General features: G+C 57.9%; 1 protein-coding gene and 2 long non-coding RNA genes across 12 annotated transcripts in view; 2 read left to right on the top strand and 1 right to left on the bottom strand.

Moving 5' to 3' along the window:
• Positions 1–2,273: 2,273 nt before the first annotated feature.
• On the top strand, positions 2,274–6,262 carry LOC140613311 (uncharacterized). Its single transcript, XR_012014463.1, has 2 exons — positions 2,274–2,483; positions 5,941–6,262. It is a non-coding gene; the product is annotated as an uncharacterized lncRNA (long non-coding RNA).
• Positions 6,263–6,964: 702 nt separating this feature from the next.
• Positions 6,965–20,816, bottom strand: part of CD82 (CD82 molecule) — a 52,415-nt gene continuing 38,563 nt past the window's right edge. For 9 of the 10 annotated variants that reach the window (XR_012013792.1, XR_012013793.1, XR_012013794.1 and 6 more), the window contains 5 exons: positions 20,639–20,713; positions 11,705–11,806; positions 8,533–8,739; positions 8,244–8,327; positions 6,965–7,924 (listed from right to left, as the gene is read on the bottom strand). Coding sequence is in view for 7 of the 10 variants with exons in the window: in XM_072790520.1 (XP_072646621.1) it covers positions 7,847–7,924; positions 8,244–8,327; positions 8,533–8,739; positions 11,705–11,806; positions 20,639–20,713 (546 nt within the window). In the remaining 3 variants the exon portion in view is untranslated. Of the gene's footprint in view, positions 7,925–8,243; positions 8,328–8,532; positions 8,740–9,816; positions 10,423–11,704; positions 11,807–20,638; positions 20,714–20,816 lie in introns of those variants that run through there. The other variant, XM_072790513.1, reaches the window with a different exon arrangement.
• On the top strand, positions 17,892–20,769 carry LOC140612661 (uncharacterized). Its single transcript, XR_012013795.1, has 4 exons — positions 17,892–18,023; positions 19,452–19,515; positions 19,993–20,148; positions 20,608–20,769. It is a non-coding gene; the product is annotated as an uncharacterized lncRNA (long non-coding RNA).

The raw sequence follows: 20,816 nt of genomic DNA, 5'->3' as shown, positions 1-20,816 counted from the left end.
ATACAGAGAGAGAGAGAGAGAGAGAGAGAGAGAGAGAGAGAGACAGGCAGAGGAAGAAGCAGTCTCCATGCAGGGAGCCCCATGTGGAACTCGATCCCGGGACTTCGGGATCACAACCTGAGCCAAAGGCAGACGCTCAACCACTGAGCCACGCAGGCGCCCCTTTATCCACATTTTGATTGGTTCTTGTGCCTCCTTGAACCCTCGGCCAGCCAGCCTCCTGGGGAGTGGCAGCCCCCCGGGGACCCCAGGCAATGAGGACGTGGGGTGACAAGAGCCATCTGGGGACAGGCTTCTTCGGTCATCTCCTGTGCATTTACTGGCGGGTAGGGACAGAGCTGTGACCGGCTGTCTCTGACACAGGGTACATCTTGAGGTTTAACTTTGTGTTTCTTGCCTGTGTCTCCTCTCTAGACCACCAGCTCCGCAACACCAGGGACTTCCTTCACCTGGCTGTGCCCTGATTCCCTCCGCAGAGCCTGGCATTCAGTGGGCGCCCCTTAGTTCCTGCACAGATGGATGGATGAAAGGTCAGATCTCATTGAGTTGAGCCTCTTTGAAAAGGGCCCAGCTCCTCAGCAAATTTTCTGAGCCAGGGCTCTGTATTCCCATTGGCCTCCCCGGTGGAGAGGGCACTGGACGCAGAGCCACGAGCTCCAGGGGCCAATCCCCGCGTCCCCACTGTGTGGCCGTGGATGCGAGGCTCTCAGGTGCGGTGGTTCTGGTTATTGTTCGCTGCCAACTCCAGGGGGGCCGCTTATTTAGACTACAGTGTGAACAACGCCTCCTAGATCGGTGCCGAGAGGCAGCCTGCAGCACACAATGCAGCTGGGCCAGCGGATGGTGATGTTGAGGACTGGGAAGGAGACAGGGACCAGGACATGCGCCGGCCCACGCCCGCTGGCTTCCCACTCTCTCTCCTCCGGCTGCCCTGCCCGGCCTGTGTCTGCTGCCCAAGGCACGCCTCCCCCTGCAGAGCTGGCCTGGCTCTTTCCTGGGCTCTGGCTGGGGTCCTGGTCGCAGCATCCTTTCACTGCTGCACTCCCTCCCTCCTCGTGGGCTCCCTGAAGCTTGGAGCCCGGCCCCCCTGGGAAAGGGGCTCTCTCCTCCCGTCCTGCTGGACACAGGATACCTCCTGGCCCCTCGGCCCAGAGTCCTCCGTAAACCAGCACCAAGAAGATTGGCTGCTGGGAACACAGGGCTGCTGTCACCCCAGAAGCCACAAGTGGGGCTCACCCGGGTGTGTGATGCACGGGCAGAGGCTAGAGCTCTTCACTTGTCAGCTGCCACCAGCACCCTCTGACCCCTACGGTCCTGGTTCTCAGTGGCCTCTTTCCACCCCACCTTCCATCCTTCCCTCCCCTGCAGCCCCTCTGCACTTCCAGCACGGCCAGCATCCTGCAGGAAGCCCATTCCTGTTCCCAGGGGGCCTACTTGAGGCATCTGAGGTGACACCGTGGGAACCAGCCCAGCCCAGAAGGCAGGTGCTGGGGAAATGACCTCAGAGGGGGCAGCTGGGGGTGGGGGCGGCCACTCACAGCTCAGATGGCCTGCATTAGCCAACCGGCCCCTCCCACCTGCCAGGCCTCCCCCAGAAGCAAGGAGGCTCCACCCCACCGGGCAGGGGTGGGCACAGATGGCTTCCTGCCCCAGTTCCTGCCCTGGAGGCACCAAGTTCCAGGCAGGGCCACCGCCAGGGAATGGGGGATCCCGCCGAAGCCCAGGACAGGTCATGGGAAGCAGCAGCTCCTGGTGTCCGTTACCTCATGCAATTCCCACGGTAACGCCGGGAGTTTGGACTTACAGCCTCTGTGTCACAGAGGAGTCGGCGAGGTTACTTGGCTTGTTACTCCTGAGCGCAGGAGCTGGTTGATTCGATTGGTTTCCGTTGGGAAGGGGCAGCCAGGGGGGTGCTGATTCCTGTGGAGTGTGGCTGGAGGGGAAGGGGCTGAGCGTGAGCGCTTCCGCACCCTTTCCTGTTTGTCCACTCGCTGTTCATTATGCTACTTCCTTCCACAGGATGCCAGAGGCTCTGGGTGGGCCCCGGGGGTCCCACAGCAACATTCGGCGTGGACTGGGCTGTCAGCAGTGGTGGTGGTTGCATGCGTGTGCGGCACGTGTGCCCGTCTGGGTGCGTAGGTGAGTACAGGTGAGGGTGCCAGATTCCGTGTAGGCATCAGAATACAGGTGCCAAAAGGTCAGGGATCTGCTTTTCTTTTTTTTTTTTTTTAAATATATATATATTTTTTTTAATTTTTATTTATTTATGATAGTCACACAGAGAGAGAGAGGCAGAGACACAGGCAGAGAGAGAAGCAGGCTCCATGCACCGGGAGCCCGACGTGGGATTCGATCCCGGGTCTCCAGGATCGCGCCCTGGGCCAAAGGCAGGCGCCAAACTGCTGCGCCACCCAGGGATCCCAGGGATCTGCTTTTCTTTGACCGCTGTGTTCTCAAGAGCCTAGAACAGTGCCCGGCACATAGTAGGTGCCCATTTAAGTATTCACGGAATGAATGAACGAACGAATGAATGAATGAGTGAAACCACAAACAAATGGTGAGCAAATGAAGCCTAGCCCACAGGTTCCAGGGACCCCAGAGGGCCGCCAGGTATCTGCCCCGAGGTCTCTGTCCCCCTGCAGGGAAAGGAAGTGGTGGCAGTCCTGGCCCGGCCTGGGAGACAACGCCCTGGTGGCTGGCGTGTCATTAGTGGCATGCGCCGCCTTCACCATGCTGCTCCTCAGCCTGGGTAACTTGCTCACTTGTAAGACCCCAGGGAGGGAGCGGAGGAGGCTCTGCTAGGAAGCAGGCAGGATTGGGGTCTCCCAGGGGGGTCTGGAACATTCCAGGCTGGCGGACATTTGCCCCTTCGTGCCTGCCCAACCCTGGCCAGGTACGGCTCCGTCTGAGGAGAAGATCTGGGTTCCCTCACAGCTAGGAATGGACTGCGTCCTCAGGGGAGGCAGGGCCTGCGTGCGTGCACACACACGCTGGGCGGACGTTCGGCGGTGCTCGCCTATGCAGCCATGGCAGTCATTAAAATACCGGAATATTTCTCTCCTGGTTGACAACAATCCTCCCCCGGCCAACCCCTAGGCCCCCCTGCACCTCCTGCCAATCCGCACAGAAGGACTTTATTCCAGTTCGAGTCTGGCGCCTATGCCCATTGCCAGCATCCATGCCAGACGGCCCCCCTTCCTGGACACTTCCTGCACACCGCCATTGGCTCCCCCAAAGACCCCGAGCTGGTACCCACCTATGCTGCTCCCTGGGACCAGCAGGGACTCTACCCAGGGGCACCCTTGGGCCTTCCTGCCCTCTGTCTCAGCAACCAGGCCATTATGGGGCCCCTGTGCCAGTCATCTGAGTGGCATATCCCTTGGCCTGGACCTTCATGACAGAGATGACAGCCTGGGGGTGCCCTGTCCCCCCACTGAAGGCCTGGTCGCCCTTCAGATGGCTCAGCAGCCCAAGCAGGGAGGCAAGAAGGATGGAAGCCCCAGGTGGGCTTGGGATGGGTGACTGGCTATAGGGGCCAACTCAGGAATTAGAGAAGCCGGACTGTGCTCTCTCCCCATGAATCTCTCAAGCCTGGGGGAGGCAGGGGGCAAGGAAGGCAGTAGAAACCGGGACCTCCCCAGGAGGTAGGAGTGAGGGGCCCGGCAGCCTCCGTGCTCACGATGACCAGATGTTACTGAACTTAGGCCCATGGTCTGACAACACAACCCAGCCTGGGAATCGTCCCAGGAAGCCTGGGAGGCGGTGGAGGCAGGAGGACATCTCAGAGTCAGATCTGTGCCGTCCCAGTCCTGGCTCTGGCACTTTCCAGCTGCGAGGCACTGGGACAAGCCTCGGGAGGAAGCGGGCTGGGGGATCAGCCCACTCTCTTAATAACTTCTGACATTTTCTCAGCCTTCTTTACGGTATTTATTTTGCAAGCACAAGTTTGAGCTCACCCCTGCTCTCTGGGGCCCAGGGTCACATGAGAAGACGGAGGTACAGCGAGATCCAAACCCAGGTCCCTGGACCCCCTGTTGTTCTGAAGAGCCAACCTGACACGCTCCCTGTACCCTCTCTGAGGGTGAAGATGGCAGGACCCTCAACAGTAGGTTAGGGAGCATCTTCCTCCTTCCCCTTCGCTCTGCCCACCCAGGAGGGAGACAACCCAAGGCCAGAGAGGCGATCCGAGGCTGACACCCCTCAGCTGGTCCTGTTTAGGTTGGGGGTCAGCAGGTGGCCTGGTACAGTGGTCATCTCAGGCCTCCCACCCCCTGCTCCCCAGCCTTCTCGAGACTTCCAGTCTCAGCCCCAAACCCCTGGGCATCAGAGGGACCCATTACTCGGTGCCCCATTCTTGGCCACTTGACGTCTGCTGCTGCTCTTAGGGTGGGGGCTCTCGTTGTCCATCCCAGAATCCCATTCTCCCCCCGCCCAGGCCTAAAGTGGGGGAAGGAGGGGAGACAGGGGCCCCCGGCTTCTCTGTGTTCATGATGGGTGGGTATTATCTCCAAAGCCAGGTGCCTGATGGAACCCTGAGAGCTCACGTGGGCAGAGACCCCCGTTGGGAACCCACCGGCCCCCTTGCACCCTCCTCTCCAGGCCTTATGCCGGAGCTCCCCACAGCAGGCACCCCCAAAGGGCAGGAAAGCCCCTCATCTGTTGGCCTGCTCTCTCCCGCCCCATCACACCCCGTGCGCCTCACACCCCACCTGCTGCAGACCGTCACCCTGCGCAGGACCCCCGCAGCCGTGTCCTGCCACAGTCTGCCACGGAGACTGGAAAGCCAGGAACACGGCAGGATGGGCAAAGCCAAGGAATAGGGTTGCTCACTCTGGTTCAGGGTTCCCAGGGAGCCAGGCACCTTGCTGAGGCTCCTACCTCCTTCCCAGCACCCGAGCGTCCCACAACCCTGTCAACATCCTGGCATTCGGACGAGGACAGGGAGGTCCCCAGGGGCCAAGAGGCTTGCCCGGGATCATGTGACTACACAGCAGCGAAGCCCCCTTTTGGACCCAGGCCTGCCCTACCCACGGCCCAAGCCCTTCTCAGGGAAGCCCTCCCCGAGACCTGCTGATGACATGGGACAGTTGCGTGGGCACCAAGGGACCTCTGGGCTGAATCAGACTGTGTCCCCACCCCACACAGCCCCGCGCCCACCTGAAGACTCGGATCTCCTTGTCTGCCCGGGGAGTCTGGTCCACAGCCAGGGACCAAGCTTTGTCTCCTAACTCAGCCTTTCTCCCCCTACAAGGCCGTCATCAGGGCAAGGGTGGCACGCGGGTCCCCCTGTGGGCCGGAGGAGGCCGACAGTAGATGTGGGACAGCTCGTGACTCCCTCAGGCGACGCCACCTCAGCCCGCGGACTGCACAACCAGATGGCCAGGGTGTGGTTCCTGCTCTTCTCTGCAGGAGACAAAATTATTTAACCCTTTTGTTCATCGTCCTTATCTGTAAACTGGGGATAATGGACCCACACCTCCTAGCATTATAGCAAGTAAATCAGTTAACATATGTCAGCGGGACTAGAACAGAGCAGATGCTCTTCAAGCACCAATTACTTTGTAAGATCGTCACCCAATTGCTTTGTGCGCATTCACTGGCCTTCCTGGCTCCTCCTCGGCAGGTAGATGCACGGCTTCGGTCCTCACTGCCCACAACCAGCACAAGGTCAGGCACAGTAGGCTCATGGGTGCTTTTTGCTCCAGTCGTGAAGGGATACCAGAGTTTGTGTGTTTGAGGGTGGCCTTTAATTCCACATTCCAGCCAGTCACGTTCCCCCTGGTAGCTAAGCTAAGGAAACCTTGGGAAATGAGAGCTATAACTGAGAAAGTTTCCCTTTTTGCTTTGACCACCAGGAAGCTCAGAGGCAAAATTACATATGACTCAACTCAGCCACTAGAGCTGTCAAAGGTAATTGCTTTCACTTTACATGCCAACGAGATTGGTGGACGGTACTGAATTGGGAAGGATTCGAGGCTGCCGTGAGTGATATCAGCTTGGAACATGGCCAGCGTGCATCCCGGCTAAGGAAATGAGAACGGCGATCAACTAGTGATGTCTGCTGCGAGCACAGTGGTGGAGAAGGTGGGATGAGCACAGCATGGATTCGCAATCACCAGGTTGGGCAACTTGGCTGGACTTATCTCACCCATGTTTATGCTTCCTTGTAAGCTTATATTTTCCCTGTTATGTTTCCTGTTTTATTACATGTACTTCCCTGTGGAATGAGGCAGGTTATAAATAAAATAAACTGGCATGACTCCCTCTCTGCCTTGGGTGAGCTCCGGGGAGGGTCTCTGACTGCAGCAGAGAACAGGGTCCGTGGAGCGTAAGGGTCCTTCGACCCCCAGGGGCGTCCCCTGTGCCTTCCACAGGCCACAGTATCAGCCACAAAAATCTCTTGCAAGAAACCAATTAGGTTCAGATCGACAGTTGGACTGTCCCTAAGGTGTGCCCCACCACCGCTCGCTGAAGACAGGGCTGTCTGGCCTGCTCCCCCTGCCCTGTCTCTCTTGGGGGATCACCAGGGGGCAGAAGGGGGTCTATGGGGGGGGGGCATCTGTAGCTCCATCTTATCAGGCAGGGCCCAAGAATCTCAGAATCAGGATTCAGGAATCACCTGGGAGGGCTGCTAAAAATGCAGACTCTTTGTCCCCATCCCAGATCTGCTGCCTCAGAATCCTCCAGGCCTGGAACCTGCATTTTCACCAGCGCTCCAGCTGGAGTGAGAGCCGGCCCGGGGCTGGGGCTGGGGCTGGGGCTGGGGCTGGGCGGGGGCCTGGAGAAGCCAGGGAGTCACTGGGGCTCGGCCAGGCTCCCAGGCTGGGGCAGCAGCGCCACCTGGTGGGCTCTGCAGAAACACCTCGCGACCATCGCCTTCCTGCGGCCCCACTTCCCGGGGGGCCTGGCTCTTTCCAGTCCCTCCTCCTCTGGACGCCAGAAGCAGCACCGCCAGGCAGCAAGCTGGATTGTTACAAATCCTCTTTAATAGTTAGCTGTCACATCGCAAACATGTTTTACGGAACTATGCACAGAGCCCCTCCGCACTCCCTCGCAGGGCACAGCCTCACCCACCCATTCCCCAGGGGGCAAAGGACAGGCCAGCCTCAGCTTCTCCTGGGGGAGAGCATCCTTCTCACTTCCCTGGGCAGCTCGGGATCCTGGCAAATGCAGGACCAGCTCTGTTCCGGGCCCCAAGCGTTCACCCCCGGGATTCCCTAGGCAGCCCAGAGCCAGTCCGGAGCCCCGGTCCAGGCGGCCCCTCTTCGGCCCGGCTTATCACGTGGCCTAGGTTGGTCTGAGCTGCCCGGGTGAGGCTGGAGCTGGCCTGCAGAAGGGTTGCTCCTCCTACTCGTGTCAGGTAAGGCCCACCCTCTCCCACTACCTTCAATGAAAATGTAGAAACCAAAGAGAGAAGCCTTAGAGTGGACAAAAGAGTTTACCCACGCAGTGGGCAGTCCCCTGAAGCCCAGGGTGCCTTATCTGACCCCCACCCCCACCCCAAAGTTTAATACATTTTCCCCCATCCAATACACACAGATCCCAAGGCAGGTAGAGACCCAGTCTACCTGTGCAGGGATGCCTCGGGAGCATTTTCTCTGGGTTGCTAAGGGAATCCTGGCGGGCAATAAGCGGAGGAGCCACAGAATAGCTTGGCAGCTGGGGCTCAAGTCTGGAGACAGAAAGGTGGGGAGATGGGTCCAGGCCCCAGGAAGCCCCCCACCTCCAGCCGGCACAGGATGGGTACGGGCGACTGAGGTGGGGGGTGAGCCTGGAGGAGAGCCAGGGAGATCCTGAGGAGCCCTGAGCCTGGGGGCAGGCAGGGAGGTGGGAGACAGCAGGTGCCTCAGTACTTGGGGACCTTGCTGTAGTCTTCAGAATGGACGTGCCGGCACAAGCAGATGGACAGGAGCATCCCCAGGAGCTACGGAGGGAGAGGGCAAGAGTCAGAGGGAGGCAGGGCCACCCGGTCCCCCGGAGGCCCCAGAACAGCATCTCATGGTCCAGGTCCTTGAGCTTCACAGGCTTTGAGTGGGATTAAGCAGATCCACAACTAAAGCCTTGTGACCAGCCTGGGGTTTCAGCAGTAGGGGAGCCCCCTGGGGTGGGGGGCAGTGGTCAGGCCAGGCCTGCTCTGGGGCCTCTAGAAGGGGATGGAGCTCAGCCTCCCTGAGGAGGCAGGGCCAATCCCAGAGGGCAGAGCTGGAGGGGGGGGGGCAGCTGGAGGGGGGAGGGACTCAGACCTCGATGACAGCGACGCCCACACACACGCCCAGGATGATGCCCACGTTCTCCTGAAGCCACGCCTGCACCTTCTTCATGCAGCCCTAGAAGGGGAGCACACGGTCACGTCACCCCTTGCCCCATAGACGCAGAAGCCCAAGAGGGCCCACCCCAGCCCAGAGGGCCTGCGGAGAGAGGTTCTGGGTGGAGGGGAGGGAAGAAGGGAGGAGAAGCCGAGGGGCCTGAGTACCTGAAGGCACAGGTGCCCCCCACCCCCCCACCCCATCCCCACTCCGGCCTCGCACACACCTCACGGTACACGGGCCAGTACTCGGGGTTGTTTCCACTCTCGGTCCTGGTGCTGTTGAAAGCCTCACAGAAGCCCTTCCGCACCAGGAAGCTGTCGTCGGCCTCCCTCTTATCCTCGCAGGAGCAGGGGTAGGTGACATTGGTGCGGTTCATGAGCTCGGCATTGTCCGTCCAGTTGTAGAAGCTGGCCCAGCCGCAGCACCTCACCTGCGGGGGACACAGGCCGCTCACGCCCACTGGCAGAGGCGGGGTCCCCCAGGACGGGGACTCACATCTGTCCCTCTCAGGGCTGCCCCCCCCCCCCCGCCCGCCGCCGCCCCTGCCACCCCACTCGTCCCAGCCGAACCGCCAGGATTAGCGTTTAGGCTTCACTTTGGCTTCTGGGAGCCACAGGGAACTTGAAGGGGCTTTCAGGAAACACGCACCATAAATATGAAAACAGCAAGAAACAGAGAAGTCAGGAGCAGGAAAGTAAAGGCAGGACAGGAGGGACCGTTGCGGTGCAAAGAGAACACGGACGTGTGGACACATGAAGGGCGAAGGACACACAGGTAAGAGTGTGGGGTCTAGGGGCGCCTGGCTGGCTCGGTGGGTGGAGCATGCAACACTTGATCTCGGGGCCGTGAGTTCAAGCCCCAGGGTGGCTGTGGAACCTACTTTAAAAAAACAAAACTGCTTAAAAAAAAGAGTGCAGGGTCTAGAGTCTGGCTACTGGGTTCGAATCCCAGCCTTGCCATCCGCCAGCGGCTTAACTTTGGTTTAAGTGCTTTCCTCAAGTCTCCTCGTCTGCAAAATGGGGTAACCAAGGTTCCGAAGTCAAAGGGCTGTTGGGAGGACACGGTGGTTACGGGGCAGGCCAGGTATCCGGGCCCCACCCGGAGAGCACAGGAACCAGCTCCACATCGAGCTGCTGTGTACATGCTGGGGATTTGGCTCTGAGCTTCCTGGTTGCCAAGGTGAAAAGGAGTTATGGTCAATTGTGCCTTTTAGAAGAGAAAATGGTCTAGTTCCAGAAGGGGAGAGGCCCTTCTGGGCTCCCTGTGCTGGAAGGGGCCTCTGTGGGGCTCGTGAAGGGGACCCCGAGGGCTTTGGATCACGTCTGGGCTTGAAATGCTGATGGGACTGGGATCTGAGAGGCCAAGTCCACCAGGGGCAGGTGGAACCGAGTCAGGGAGGGCCGGTGCCCTGCGCCCGGGCGAGCCGCCAGGCCTGGCTTCCTCACGTGGAGAATGGGATGACACGAGCCACTCTGCCAGGGTCTCCGGGAGGATTAAGGGGACTCACATGGATACACTCCATGCCATTGCCCGAGGGCGTGGGGCTATCCTCCACCTGCTTCCCTCCCATCTCTGGGCGGCCAGCAGGGGGCGAGCCAAGCACGCTCAGGCGTTCTGGGGCGCCAGGCAGCTGCTCCAGAAGGTTCCTTTCTCCTGTTCCCACTTCAGGGAGACACTTGGCTGCCCCCCTCTGGCAGGGAGGCTGGCACCTCGCACTGGGCAGAAGTAGGAGCCCTCCTTGGCCCTCTGCCAAGATCCGTCCTCCGTGGCCGCGTGTGGCCGGTAAACCCTCGTCACCCGCGTGCCCCAGGAGCGCCGCGCAGGTGCCACGGTCGGGCGAGCACGAGCCGTAGCCCCATTTTACAGGCGGGAGCAGCCTCGGGCAGCGGCACCATCCCCGGCAGCGCCCGGCACACGGGAGTGACCCGGAGGCCTTGGTGCCGCGGGAAGCCCCGCCCAGGGCGCGCACCAGCTGTCCCCGAGGGTCCCCGAGAGTCGGCAACTGTGGGTCAGGCCGAACGTGGGAGGCAGCGGGGCGCACAGCATCTGGGACCTGGGCCCCGGGGCCCCTTTGTGTGCGCGGCCACCGGCTCACCATCAGGGCAGGCTGGGAACCCAGTGGGCCAGTCAGTCTTCTGTCTGTCAGTCAGTCAGTCAGTCAGCCAGTCACTGTCAGTCATTCTGTCATTCTGTCAGCCAGTCACTCAGTCAGTCATTCTGTCAGCCACTCTGTCAGTCATTCTGTCAGTCATTCTGTCAGCCAGTCACTGTCAGTCATTCTGTCAGTCTCTCTGTCAGCCAGTCATTCTGTCAGTCAGTCATTCTGTCAGTCATTCTGTCAGTCAGTCTCTCTGTCAGCCAGTCATTCTGTCAGCCAGTCACTCAGTCAGTCATTCTGTCAGCCAGTCACTCAGTCAGTCATTCTGTCAGTCACTTAGTCATTTTGTCTGCCAGTCAGTCCATCATCCATCCATCTACCTATTCATTCATCATTCCTTCATTCACTCACTCAGTCGGTCATTCATTCTGTCTCACTCAGTCCATCATTCATGTATTCATGTATCCATTCATTCATTCATTCATTTAGTCAGTCAATTCTGTCCATCAGTCATCTTGTCTGCCAGTCAGGCCATCATCCATCCATCCATTCATTCTATCAGTCACTCATTCAGTCTGTCAGTCAGTCATTCTGTCATTCTGTCAATTATTCATTCAGTCATTCAGTCAGTCAGCCATTCCATCAAACATTCGTTCATTCACTCAGTCTTCAGTCAGAAGTCTTCAATCATTCTGTCAACCATTCATTCAACCTGTCAGTCATTCTGTCAGTCTGTCAATCATTCATTGATTCATTTATTCAGTCAGTCATTCTGCCAATCAGTCATTCAGTCAGTCTGTCTCTCTCTCACTTTAACTGAGGTATAATACACATACACTAAAGTGCACAAACAGCCTGATGAATTTTTACACACATACTGGCATAACTGCAAGTTGGATCAGGATGTAGATAGAACATTCCTTTCACCCCAGGAGGTTCCCATGGGCACATCACGTCAATACCCTCCCAGAGGTAGCTCTCACTCAGACTCAGCATGTCGGCCTGGGCACCCAGTTCCTTAACCCCCAGGACGGACTCCCCAGCCTGACTTGAGATGAGGGCCCTCGCCCTCCGCCACAGACCACAGCACAGTGAGCCACGGGCAGCCTCCAAGACCCAGGGCCCCCCGCGTGAGGGACTGTGCTTAGCCGGGTGCCAGGCAGGGGGACTCTGCAGAGGCCCCTTGTCCCTAACAGACACCCACCCACCGGCATACTGTTGTCAGGCGCATGCACGCCCAGACCCAGACCCATCAGGCCGGGATCCTCACGCCACCCCACCCCCGCCACCTACGTACCTGAGCCTGCACGTAGTCCCAGGCCTCCTGCAGTCTGTCCTCTTGGCCGTCCTTGTAGTCCTGGATGAGCTTCATCACGATGCTGCCCATCTCTTGCTTTAGCTGCAGAGGGGAGAACAAGAGTCAAGGTCGGATTTCCTGAAACTCGTGCCCCACTTTTGGTCACATCTACTTAAACGGCCTCCCTCGTCACCCACCCCATCCCTGGGGACATACTGACAGTCGAATGGACCAACGTCCATTGCAACTACTTTCCTAGCACCTCCTGGGTGCCAGCCCCCCTGGCCACCACACCAAGCCCAGTGTCGTTAGAGCCAACTGCTCCTGCGCTATAGTCTAAGTGGCACTCGGCGGCTGGGGGACCCTTTAAATGTGAATCTCTGCATGTCGCTGCTCTCATCCGTCTCGGGGAGAATGCCAACATCCTGGCAACGGCCCGCAAGGCCCTACGTTGTTTGGACCCTGCTTTTCCCAAACCTCATTTTCTGTTTTTTTTTTTTTTTTTTTTTTTTTTTTTCATTTTCTGTTTTTTGCTCCTTTTGCTTCAATAACACAGATCTCCTTGCTGGCTTCCTGCGAGGTGGCACTCCTGTCACAGGACCTTTGCACTTGCTATGCCCACCACCTGTATCCTCTTCCCCCAAACATTAACACGGCTCACCCCTCCACTTCCTTCAGTCACGTTGTCAGAAAGGCCTTCCTGGACCACTCGACAGAACACACCCCTTCTCCACCCCCTCCACCACCCCCTCCCTGACCCTCCTCCACCTGCAAGGGTAGGCGTGCTGTCTTTTCCTTCCGTGGCACTGCCATTGCATGCTCTTTTGTGTTCAGGGTATATTATCTGTCCCCTCCACTAGAATGTCTGATCCAGGGGAGCAAGGACCGTCTCTGGAGAAGCCTGGCCACGGCAGATGTGTGGTGCACGGTCACTGCCATACGCTACACACCGGGTGGGGGTGGTGCTCCCACGCTCTCCCAGTTAATCCTCATGCCTGCCCCCGGGCCCCACAAAACCCAAATCCTGACTGTGCTGGTCTTCCACCAGGCTTGGGAATTCAGGGTCCCTCGGTGCGGGAGAGAAGCGCCCACTCTACCTTAACCCCACACCAAGGGAACAATGATTTCCCAAGAAGGCGGGTGAGGGGTGCGGGGAACCAAAGGTCCCTCAGTGGTGCTCTCAACAGGGGATCTCACTGCGGCAGCTTTTCAGGAACAAGTTGCAAAGGGAGGTAAAACCGAAACCTGCCTTGAGACCTGACAACGGGGGCCCGTGCCCCAGGTGGGAGCCAGGGGGGCCCCCCAAGAGCCAGACCCAGCCTGGGCCCGCCTGGCTGCTCCCGTGGACCTTGCTCAGGGGCCTTCCTGGCACGCCAGCATGAAGAAGCTAGGGACAGCCACCTGCTGTCACCACAGAGCCCCAGGGTGAGGGGCCCGGCCACCAAGGGGACGTCTGCAAACTTGCCCCCCCTCCTCCGGTTCAGGGGAAAGGGGAATTAGGATGTAGGACAGGTACTTCCAGGCAGGGGTTTTCAGGGCCCGGCTCACAAGGCAGCGAGCGGGCTTCCGCCAGCACCCCACAGGCAGCTCACAAACGCAGCCCTCAGAGAACCCACATCCTCCGGATGGACCCGCAGCCCTGGCTCCTCGCCCCCTCCCTCCACTAACCCTGGGAAATGCCCCCCCCCCCCCAGGACTGCCCTTTGCCTTTCTCCCTCTTCATAGAACTCCCAGCATGGCACTCTGTTTTACTCACAGAGCTTTACGACGACGCACACAGCTTCCCTCTGGGTGATTAATCACCATAGCGGTGGCCAACTTTTGCCAAACCCTTGTTATAGGCCCGCACTTAGCACTTTCAGTGCATCAATTCATTTTAATCCTCAGAACAGACCTAGGGCCTCGGTAGGTACCTCATTCCCTCATTTTAGAGATGTGGAAAACGGGGCCCAGAGAGGTTGATTAACTTGGCGGAGGTCACACAGCCAACATAGGGAAGAGCTGGGATCGGGACCCAGAACCCAGTTTGTGACCCTTTAAGCTCCATCAGCACTTAAACCACTTGGCCACACCCTGAAGGAGGTCAGGGCCCCGTGAAGGAGGGCCCGGAGAAGCTGCTACGTCATACAGCTGGGGCTGGCTCCCATGGGTCCCGGGTCTCTCTGCCCCGACCATCTCTGCTCCACCTCTCCTCCCGGGTGGGTGGTGGGTGGATGATCCCTGAAGCGTGGAAAGGAGGAGGGGGGTGGCCCCCGGAGGCATTTGCATGGAGAGCCGCCTGTCTCACAGCTGTCCTACCTGCCCTCCCCCGCGGACCTAGTCTCTATTTATACCTCTGTGTGGTTGCCACGCAGCCCAGACTTCCCTCTTTCAGGCCCCCTGAAATGAGAAAAGGGATGGAGCCGGGTGGTTTCCACTGAGGCTGGGTGGTTTCCATGGAAACACCACACCATCCTGCAGACCTGAATGTGGGTGAGAGACAGAGCCCAGCCATAGGGATCACCGCTGTGGGAGCTGGTTCAGCTCAGAGCTGATGCCTTGGGATCCCAATGCCCAGGAGCCCATGTTGGGAGCTCAGGGAGGTCACCCTGGCAACCAGGTAGTTCCTGAGACAAGAGAGAGCAAGGAACGGGGAGTGGGGAGTGGGGAGATGCTCACTCTCTCACTTCATCCCTGCGGGGCCTGCCTCTGTGGTTTCCACCTGGTGGGCACCAGATGCTCCCTTCTTGAAACAGCACTTCCTTTCCTGAGGGGCAACCACCCCCTCGATTCCTCCACGAGCCTGGGAAGCCCTGCTCCCCTCACTGACACGGGCGAGTCCCAGGTCGCCACTTGGCGCCTTCTCCATCCTAGGCACAGCGAGTGGTTCAAGGATGGGCAGGTTAAAAGTGACCTCCTATTTCTGCTAATCTGGCGAGATGAGGGCCTTTGTGGCTGGTGGCCACCTGAGGCTCCGCTGGGGGACTGCCTGCCTGAGAAGGGAGCCGACGGAGGAGAGCAGGAGCACAGGATGGAGAGGGGCAGAGTCCTGGTGGCAGCCTTTGGAAATCTGGACCAGCTGAGCCTCCAGTCGGCTCAGGCCAGTTGCGTTATTATCAATGCAATGAAGAGTCTTGCCCAGGAAAAAAAAAAAAAAAAAGGCCTGCCCAGGACCAGCAGCATAATTGCAGCCCAGTGCAAAATGAAAATGCATGGTCCCTTGCTTAAAAATGACTAAGAATTTCAACACAGTAGCATCTGAGTATAAACCAAGCATGGATCCTTCTAAGTGGAGGACGCTATGTAACTGCCCAGATCACAGGCCTAGGAAGCCAGCCCTGGAACTACCATCCTCCCCATTTCCCAGAAAAGAAAGCAGGTTCCAAAAGTGGGCTTAAATTTCCTACGACCACACAGCTAGCAAACAGCAGAGACAGGGCTGTAACCCTGATACTTCCAGCCCCAGAAGCCTGAGATCTCAACCACAGCAAACCACCCACTATCTCCACCTGACCCCAGACGGCACCATCCTCTGGGGTGACTCCCCAGTACCACGATGCTGTGTTTTCATTTCACCTGCAGTGTGACTTTTCACGCAGAGGATGATTAGAAGAGACCTCTGAATGTAGCATATCATGCAAATGTTAAGAGTCCTTCCCATATTTTTTCCAGGCTTTGCTTAAAGGCTCCCTGTACGGGGAATTCAGGACCTCACAGAGTGGCACATCGCAGGGGTGGGGACGCTCTTGATATATGCACTTTATTTTAAATTGAGCTCCAATGACTTCCACTCATTAATGTTGAGTTCTCTCCTCTTCACTCCCTCCCAAGTCCCAGAGGGGATCATACCAAACAAATCAGGTCGCTCTCTCCTAGGACAAACCATTTGGATATTCAAGACCAGACTAGTCTCCCTTCGCCCCCTCCTCTCTGGCTCCTCTGACCACTTCTTGGGATGATGTCCAGAGCTCTCTCCACACTCTTTATGCAAATGCATCAAATTGCCCTCGAGAACAAGGTGGCTCTCCAAGCAATGAAATGGACCCACACCCTCCTGTTCTCTCCCGGGGCTCCCACAGGATATGTCGCCAAGAGCTTTGCCAGAATGCAGATACAGTGGGTCTGAGGCTTCAGCCTGGGATCCTGATAGGACATGAGGGCGATGGTGGATGCAGAAGGGGGAGGTGGCATGTTTACTCTTAGTCACCACCTGAGCCTTTCCTGAAATCGGGCTGCATATGTACACAATCAGCTACCCCAGAAGTCCCCAGGCCCCAGTAGGCTCCGTGAGGGCGGGGCCCAACTCAGGCCCCACCCTCCACAGCCAGGGAGCCATGTAGGCACCTAGCACCCAGCACCCGGGGCCTTAACAATCTCCATCTCACTGCTCTCCATGATCCCCTTCCAGAAGGACCACCTGGATGCCTTCTTTTCTTTCCCAAAAGGGAAGACGAAGGTCACCTCTCTCTGTCCTGGCTCCAGCTGCCCCCCGCCCCAAGGCTGGTAGCAGCCCTGGCCAGGGGATCAGGAAGTTTCCCTCACGGGGAGCAGGCATGTCACAGAAGGCATTGTCCTCGGGGAACCTGTCTTACCACCTGTAAGTTAGGGCAGGCACGTGCCCACTGGCTATTCTGAGCTCCTTAGGTGAATAAAGGAAAGAGGGGGGAGGGCATCATAGAGCTCCCTGACCATCCTCCCTGGGAGGCACACAGAGGTGCGGCTTGGCCACTGTCACCACCTCAACCCCCAGCGTTCACCCAGCCCACGCGAGCCCTTTGCCCTCCAAACCTCAGCCCCCAGGCCTTCGGCCCAAGGCCCTGACATAACCCACCAAAGTCCCAGAGGCCTCACCTGTGCGGGCTGTGGGGCAGGTGAGCAGTATGACCTGCATGAGCGTGCCAAGGCCAGTGCCCAGCACATGCCCAGCAGAGTGTGCTTGCTTCCTCCCTCCTGACCCTCTCCCACTCTCCACCTCCTGGAGAGTCCGAATCCCAGTGTCGAGCTGGGAAAGGCCCAAGATGCCAGCTGAGACTCAGAGAGGCTGGCTATGTCGTCCGAGCCCATGAGCAACCAATGGCAGAGCTCACCCTAGAACGCAGGGCCCCGGAAGCCCAGACTTGGGCCACAGAACAGGGGCTGGATAGTCAGAGGAGGAAAGAGGCAGAGGAACCTCCACTCCCTAATCCTGGCCCCTACGGCTCTTGCTAATCCTAACACCAGTGACAACAGGAACGGCTGCCATTTACTGAGCCCTCACTAAGCATCAAGGAAGTTAATGATGGTGAACATCACAGTATAAACCCTTGCAATGATGCCAGCAAATATCTGCCCCGGGCCAGGCGCTGCACTACGCCCTTCCCATACGGCGTCGCTCTCAGATCCGCAGCACAGAGCTGTGAGACAGCCCTCGGGCCCAGCGTGCTGTGGCGCTGAGCAATGTTCCAATTTTAGAAAGGGATTGGGGTCTGTGTCACACCCCGAACTCTCTCCCATTCATAGTTCCCGAGGGCCACCTAAATGGGGTACACAGAGGCCAGAAATAGCCTTGCTCTGTTTGGGTTTGATTTTGCCATCAAATAAGCTGCAAATGCCATTTCGGCTTTTCGGAGTGGTTTTTAGATTTCAGAATTGCAGCTCAGAGGGGGAGTGGACCTGTGTGGTTACTGCTGTTTGACCCGCGAGGCAAGTGGAGCGGAGAGGCTGAGTCACTTGCCGAGGGCCTCCGAGAGGTGATTCCAACATAGGGGGGCCGTTTGGTTCTAGAGTCGAGGCCTAGGCCACCATTCCATCTTATAAAAGTGTTGCTGGCTGTGCTCACTTCAACCCTGGGTGGGAGTGGGGGCCCAGCAGCCCTCCCCTCAACTTATGGACACAGAACCCAGGGCCTGAGAGGCCATGTGCCTGGTCCCACCGTTCCCCTGTCCCCCACCCCACCGCTGTTGCTGCCCTGGGGACAATGGCCGATGGGAACGCGGGGCAGGAAGGACCAGTGCCATCCCGGGAGAAAACTTGGGGAGACGAGGGGAACCCAGCAGCTCAGGCCCTCCCACCTGCCCAGGAGGCCTGGACAGTGCGGGGGGGGGGGGGGGGGGCGAGGAGGCCAGCCCATTGCCTTTAAAAGGCCTCTTCCTCCAGGCCCCACCAAGGCCCACCTCCCCAGCTGGACCTCATCTGTGGGAATAAACATCATCAAGGACATGTTTAGTCTCCCAGCGGGATTTACAGTGTGCTGGGAGAGAAAAAATAAATCATTCATTCCAACTCGGGCAGAGAATGGTGCCAGAACCTCCCCCGCAGAGCCAGGAAATGTCCCTGTGCCTTGCAGAAGAGGTGGGCCCAGGTGAGCTGGGCTGGGACCAGGGGGCATGAGGCACGGAGCCTGGTGGGGAGGGGAAAGCAGGAGGGAATGTGGGGGGCGGGTACGGCAGACAGTCTGGACTGCAGTCCGGAGTCCTGATTCGCCACACCAGCCTTGCTCAGGGGCCGCGGGACGCCTCCGAGGCATAGCTGCTGGTCGTCGGCCAAGCAGATTATACAGCCCACAGGGAGGCAGCGTGCTGTAGAGGGAGGCATGGGCCTTGGGTCAGAGGGATGGGGAAGGAATGCTCCACTCTGACGCATCCAAGCTACATGTGGCTGTGGCCACAAGCCATTTTGCTTTTCCCGGCCTCAGTTTCTTACACTGGAAACCGCTTGTGAAACTGAAATGTGTATCAAGTTACCAGCCCAGCTCCTGACATGTGGTTGGCATCCGAGAGATGGATGCCATCTTTATTACTGTGGGAAGGTGGACCGCCCAAGACCCCTGAGTCATAGAAACCAGCTCACCAGGGCCCAGTTCTTGTCCACCCTAATTGGGTCCCAGAGAAGCCCCAGGTGCCAAGGGGCAGAAATCAAAAGACTGGATCTCACAATCCTTTCACGGAGAAAAAGAGTTTCCCTCCCTTAAACACCAGCTTCCTGTCTGACAGCCAAGAGAGCTTCCTTTCATCTACTGAAACTGCTATTTCCCCTTTAGCCTTGGCTGCTGGGAAGCTCAGTATTCAAGTTAGCCCTCAGTGACAATATCCAGTGCCCTGGCTTCCGGGACATGGCTTTTCCTCCTCCGGTGTGCACTCCAACCTCTTGTTATGATTTTAGTTACCCTGTCCCTGTGCTGGAACTCAGCTGTATTCTCCTGAGAAGCAGGCTGGGCGTGGATGACAGATAAGTAGAGCAGACTCAGGTTGGAACCACGGCAATGACAAATTCACCCTGATGAACCCAGAAGGCAAGCTGCCTGGGTTCAAATCCGGGCTCTGCTGTTCACTGGCTGAGCCCCCCACTTGCCCTCCCACCTTCCTTCTAAGGGTGATCTGAGGCAACTGGACCTTCCAGTGGTGAAATGAACCCACTAGCCACCTGCTCTGATTGCGTAGTCGGTGGATGAGAACCGTAGTGCTGGAGGAAGGCGGGTGTCCTAGGGTCCGCTGGGTCACGGGCCGTGTGCCATGGGTCTAAGTCCTGGAGTCTGTGCCCCTGCCTGGCCCGGCCCCTGGCAGGCTGGGTGCCTTTGCCCCTCCCCTGCTGGATGGGGAGTCTCATGCTACCCTGACAGGGGAGGCATGGAGAGCATCCATGAAAGAATGAAAGTAAAGTGGTCGGCACTGTACTCAGTAGTATAGGGTGTGCCCTGAGTCAACTGCAAGGGTGCTGAGGATTTTAGTTCTTGTGATGTTATTGCTCTAACCTCTCTGAGTATCTGTCTCCCTCTGTCAACCTAACACAGGGCACAGCTGCCGTGAGGATGAGACAATGTGTGTAAAGCCTCCAGAAGATGCCATGTGCACACAGTAGGTGTTCCATAGGGGGTCACCTTGACAGTCACCATTGACTGTCTCACCCAGTGGCTATTCCCAGCTTCTCTTCTCCCTTATGCCTCTGTCCTTAGAGTCCCCCTGAAGCCAGGGGTGCCTTTGTGACCCAGTCTAGCCAAGACTGTTGGAGGACTTGCTTTTCAGATAAAAGGGCGGGGGGTGGCTGGCACTGCCCCTTGCCCTTTCTTCTGGCTACACCAGTACAGATGTTGTGCCTGGTGCTGTGGCAGCTGTCTTGTGACCATGAGGTGAGTGGTGTGAAGAAGCAAGCGGCATGATGAGGATACTGAACAGAGAGTGGGAAGCATGGTCCCTGAGAGTCCAACCCAACTTCTGGTTAAGTCGACAGCAAATGTCTTTAGAGTTGAAGCCGCAGTCAGCCTGATTTTCTATTTCTTAAAGCTGAGTGCCTTCTCTGTGATACAAAACTAATTTTTTGTTTTAATTTGACAGAGCGAGAGGGAGCACAAGCTGGAGAGAACAGTAGACAGAGAGAGAGGGAGAAGCAGGCTCCGCAACGAGCAGAGAGCCCAATGCGGGGCTCCATCCTAGGACCCCAGGATCATGACCTGAGCCAAAGGCAGACGCTTAACCTACTGAGCCACCCAGGTGCCCCACAAAACTAATCTCTTTCTTGACAGTCTCCTCCCTGGGCCTCATCTGTGGATGAGTGACATGGATTTAGTACTTGCTGAGGTGCTTGAATAAAAACAAGAAAAACAACATTTATTGGGCGTTTACCATGTCAAGCACTGTGCTGTGTTTTACTAAGATAATCTCACGGAATCCTCGCCAGAACGTTGGAAGTCAAATTTATCACTGTCCCTCGTTTGCAGAAAGGTGAGACAGGCACGGAGAGGCGAGTGGCTTCCCCGCTGCCCCACAGCTACAAAGTGCTGGGGTAGAGCTGTGTGCAGGCCCAGCAGCGACTCCACCCAAGATGCTGTCCCCCCTTATATCCCAGCAGGTCACAGGGACCGAAGGACCCAGGGTGGTGGGGCAGGGAGTTGCTGGGCACCTCATGAGTTTGTCTGTGACAACTAAGAGGCCTTTTTGTCTCTCCCTCAGCCCAGCCCAGCCCAGCCAGAAGGATGCTTACCTTGCCTGTGCTGAAGTAGAAGAGGACTCCAGCGGCCACCTGGACGATGAGCATGAGGAGGAGGAAGGCAAAGTACTGGAACACAGAGCAGCATGGAGTCAGCTGCATGGCCCCCTGCAGGTGCCCCCACCTCACAGCTGGCCCAGGGTAGCATAGGCCCCACTGGTGAACAGGGAAC

Source organism: Canis lupus, chromosome 21 (assembly GCF_048164855.1).
Source record: "Canis lupus baileyi chromosome 21, mCanLup2.hap1, whole genome shotgun sequence".
NCBI lineage: Eukaryota > Metazoa > Chordata > Mammalia > Carnivora > Canidae > Canis > Canis lupus.
Note: the sequence above shows the minus strand (reverse complement) of the source record. Positions and strands in the feature narration are given on the sequence as shown.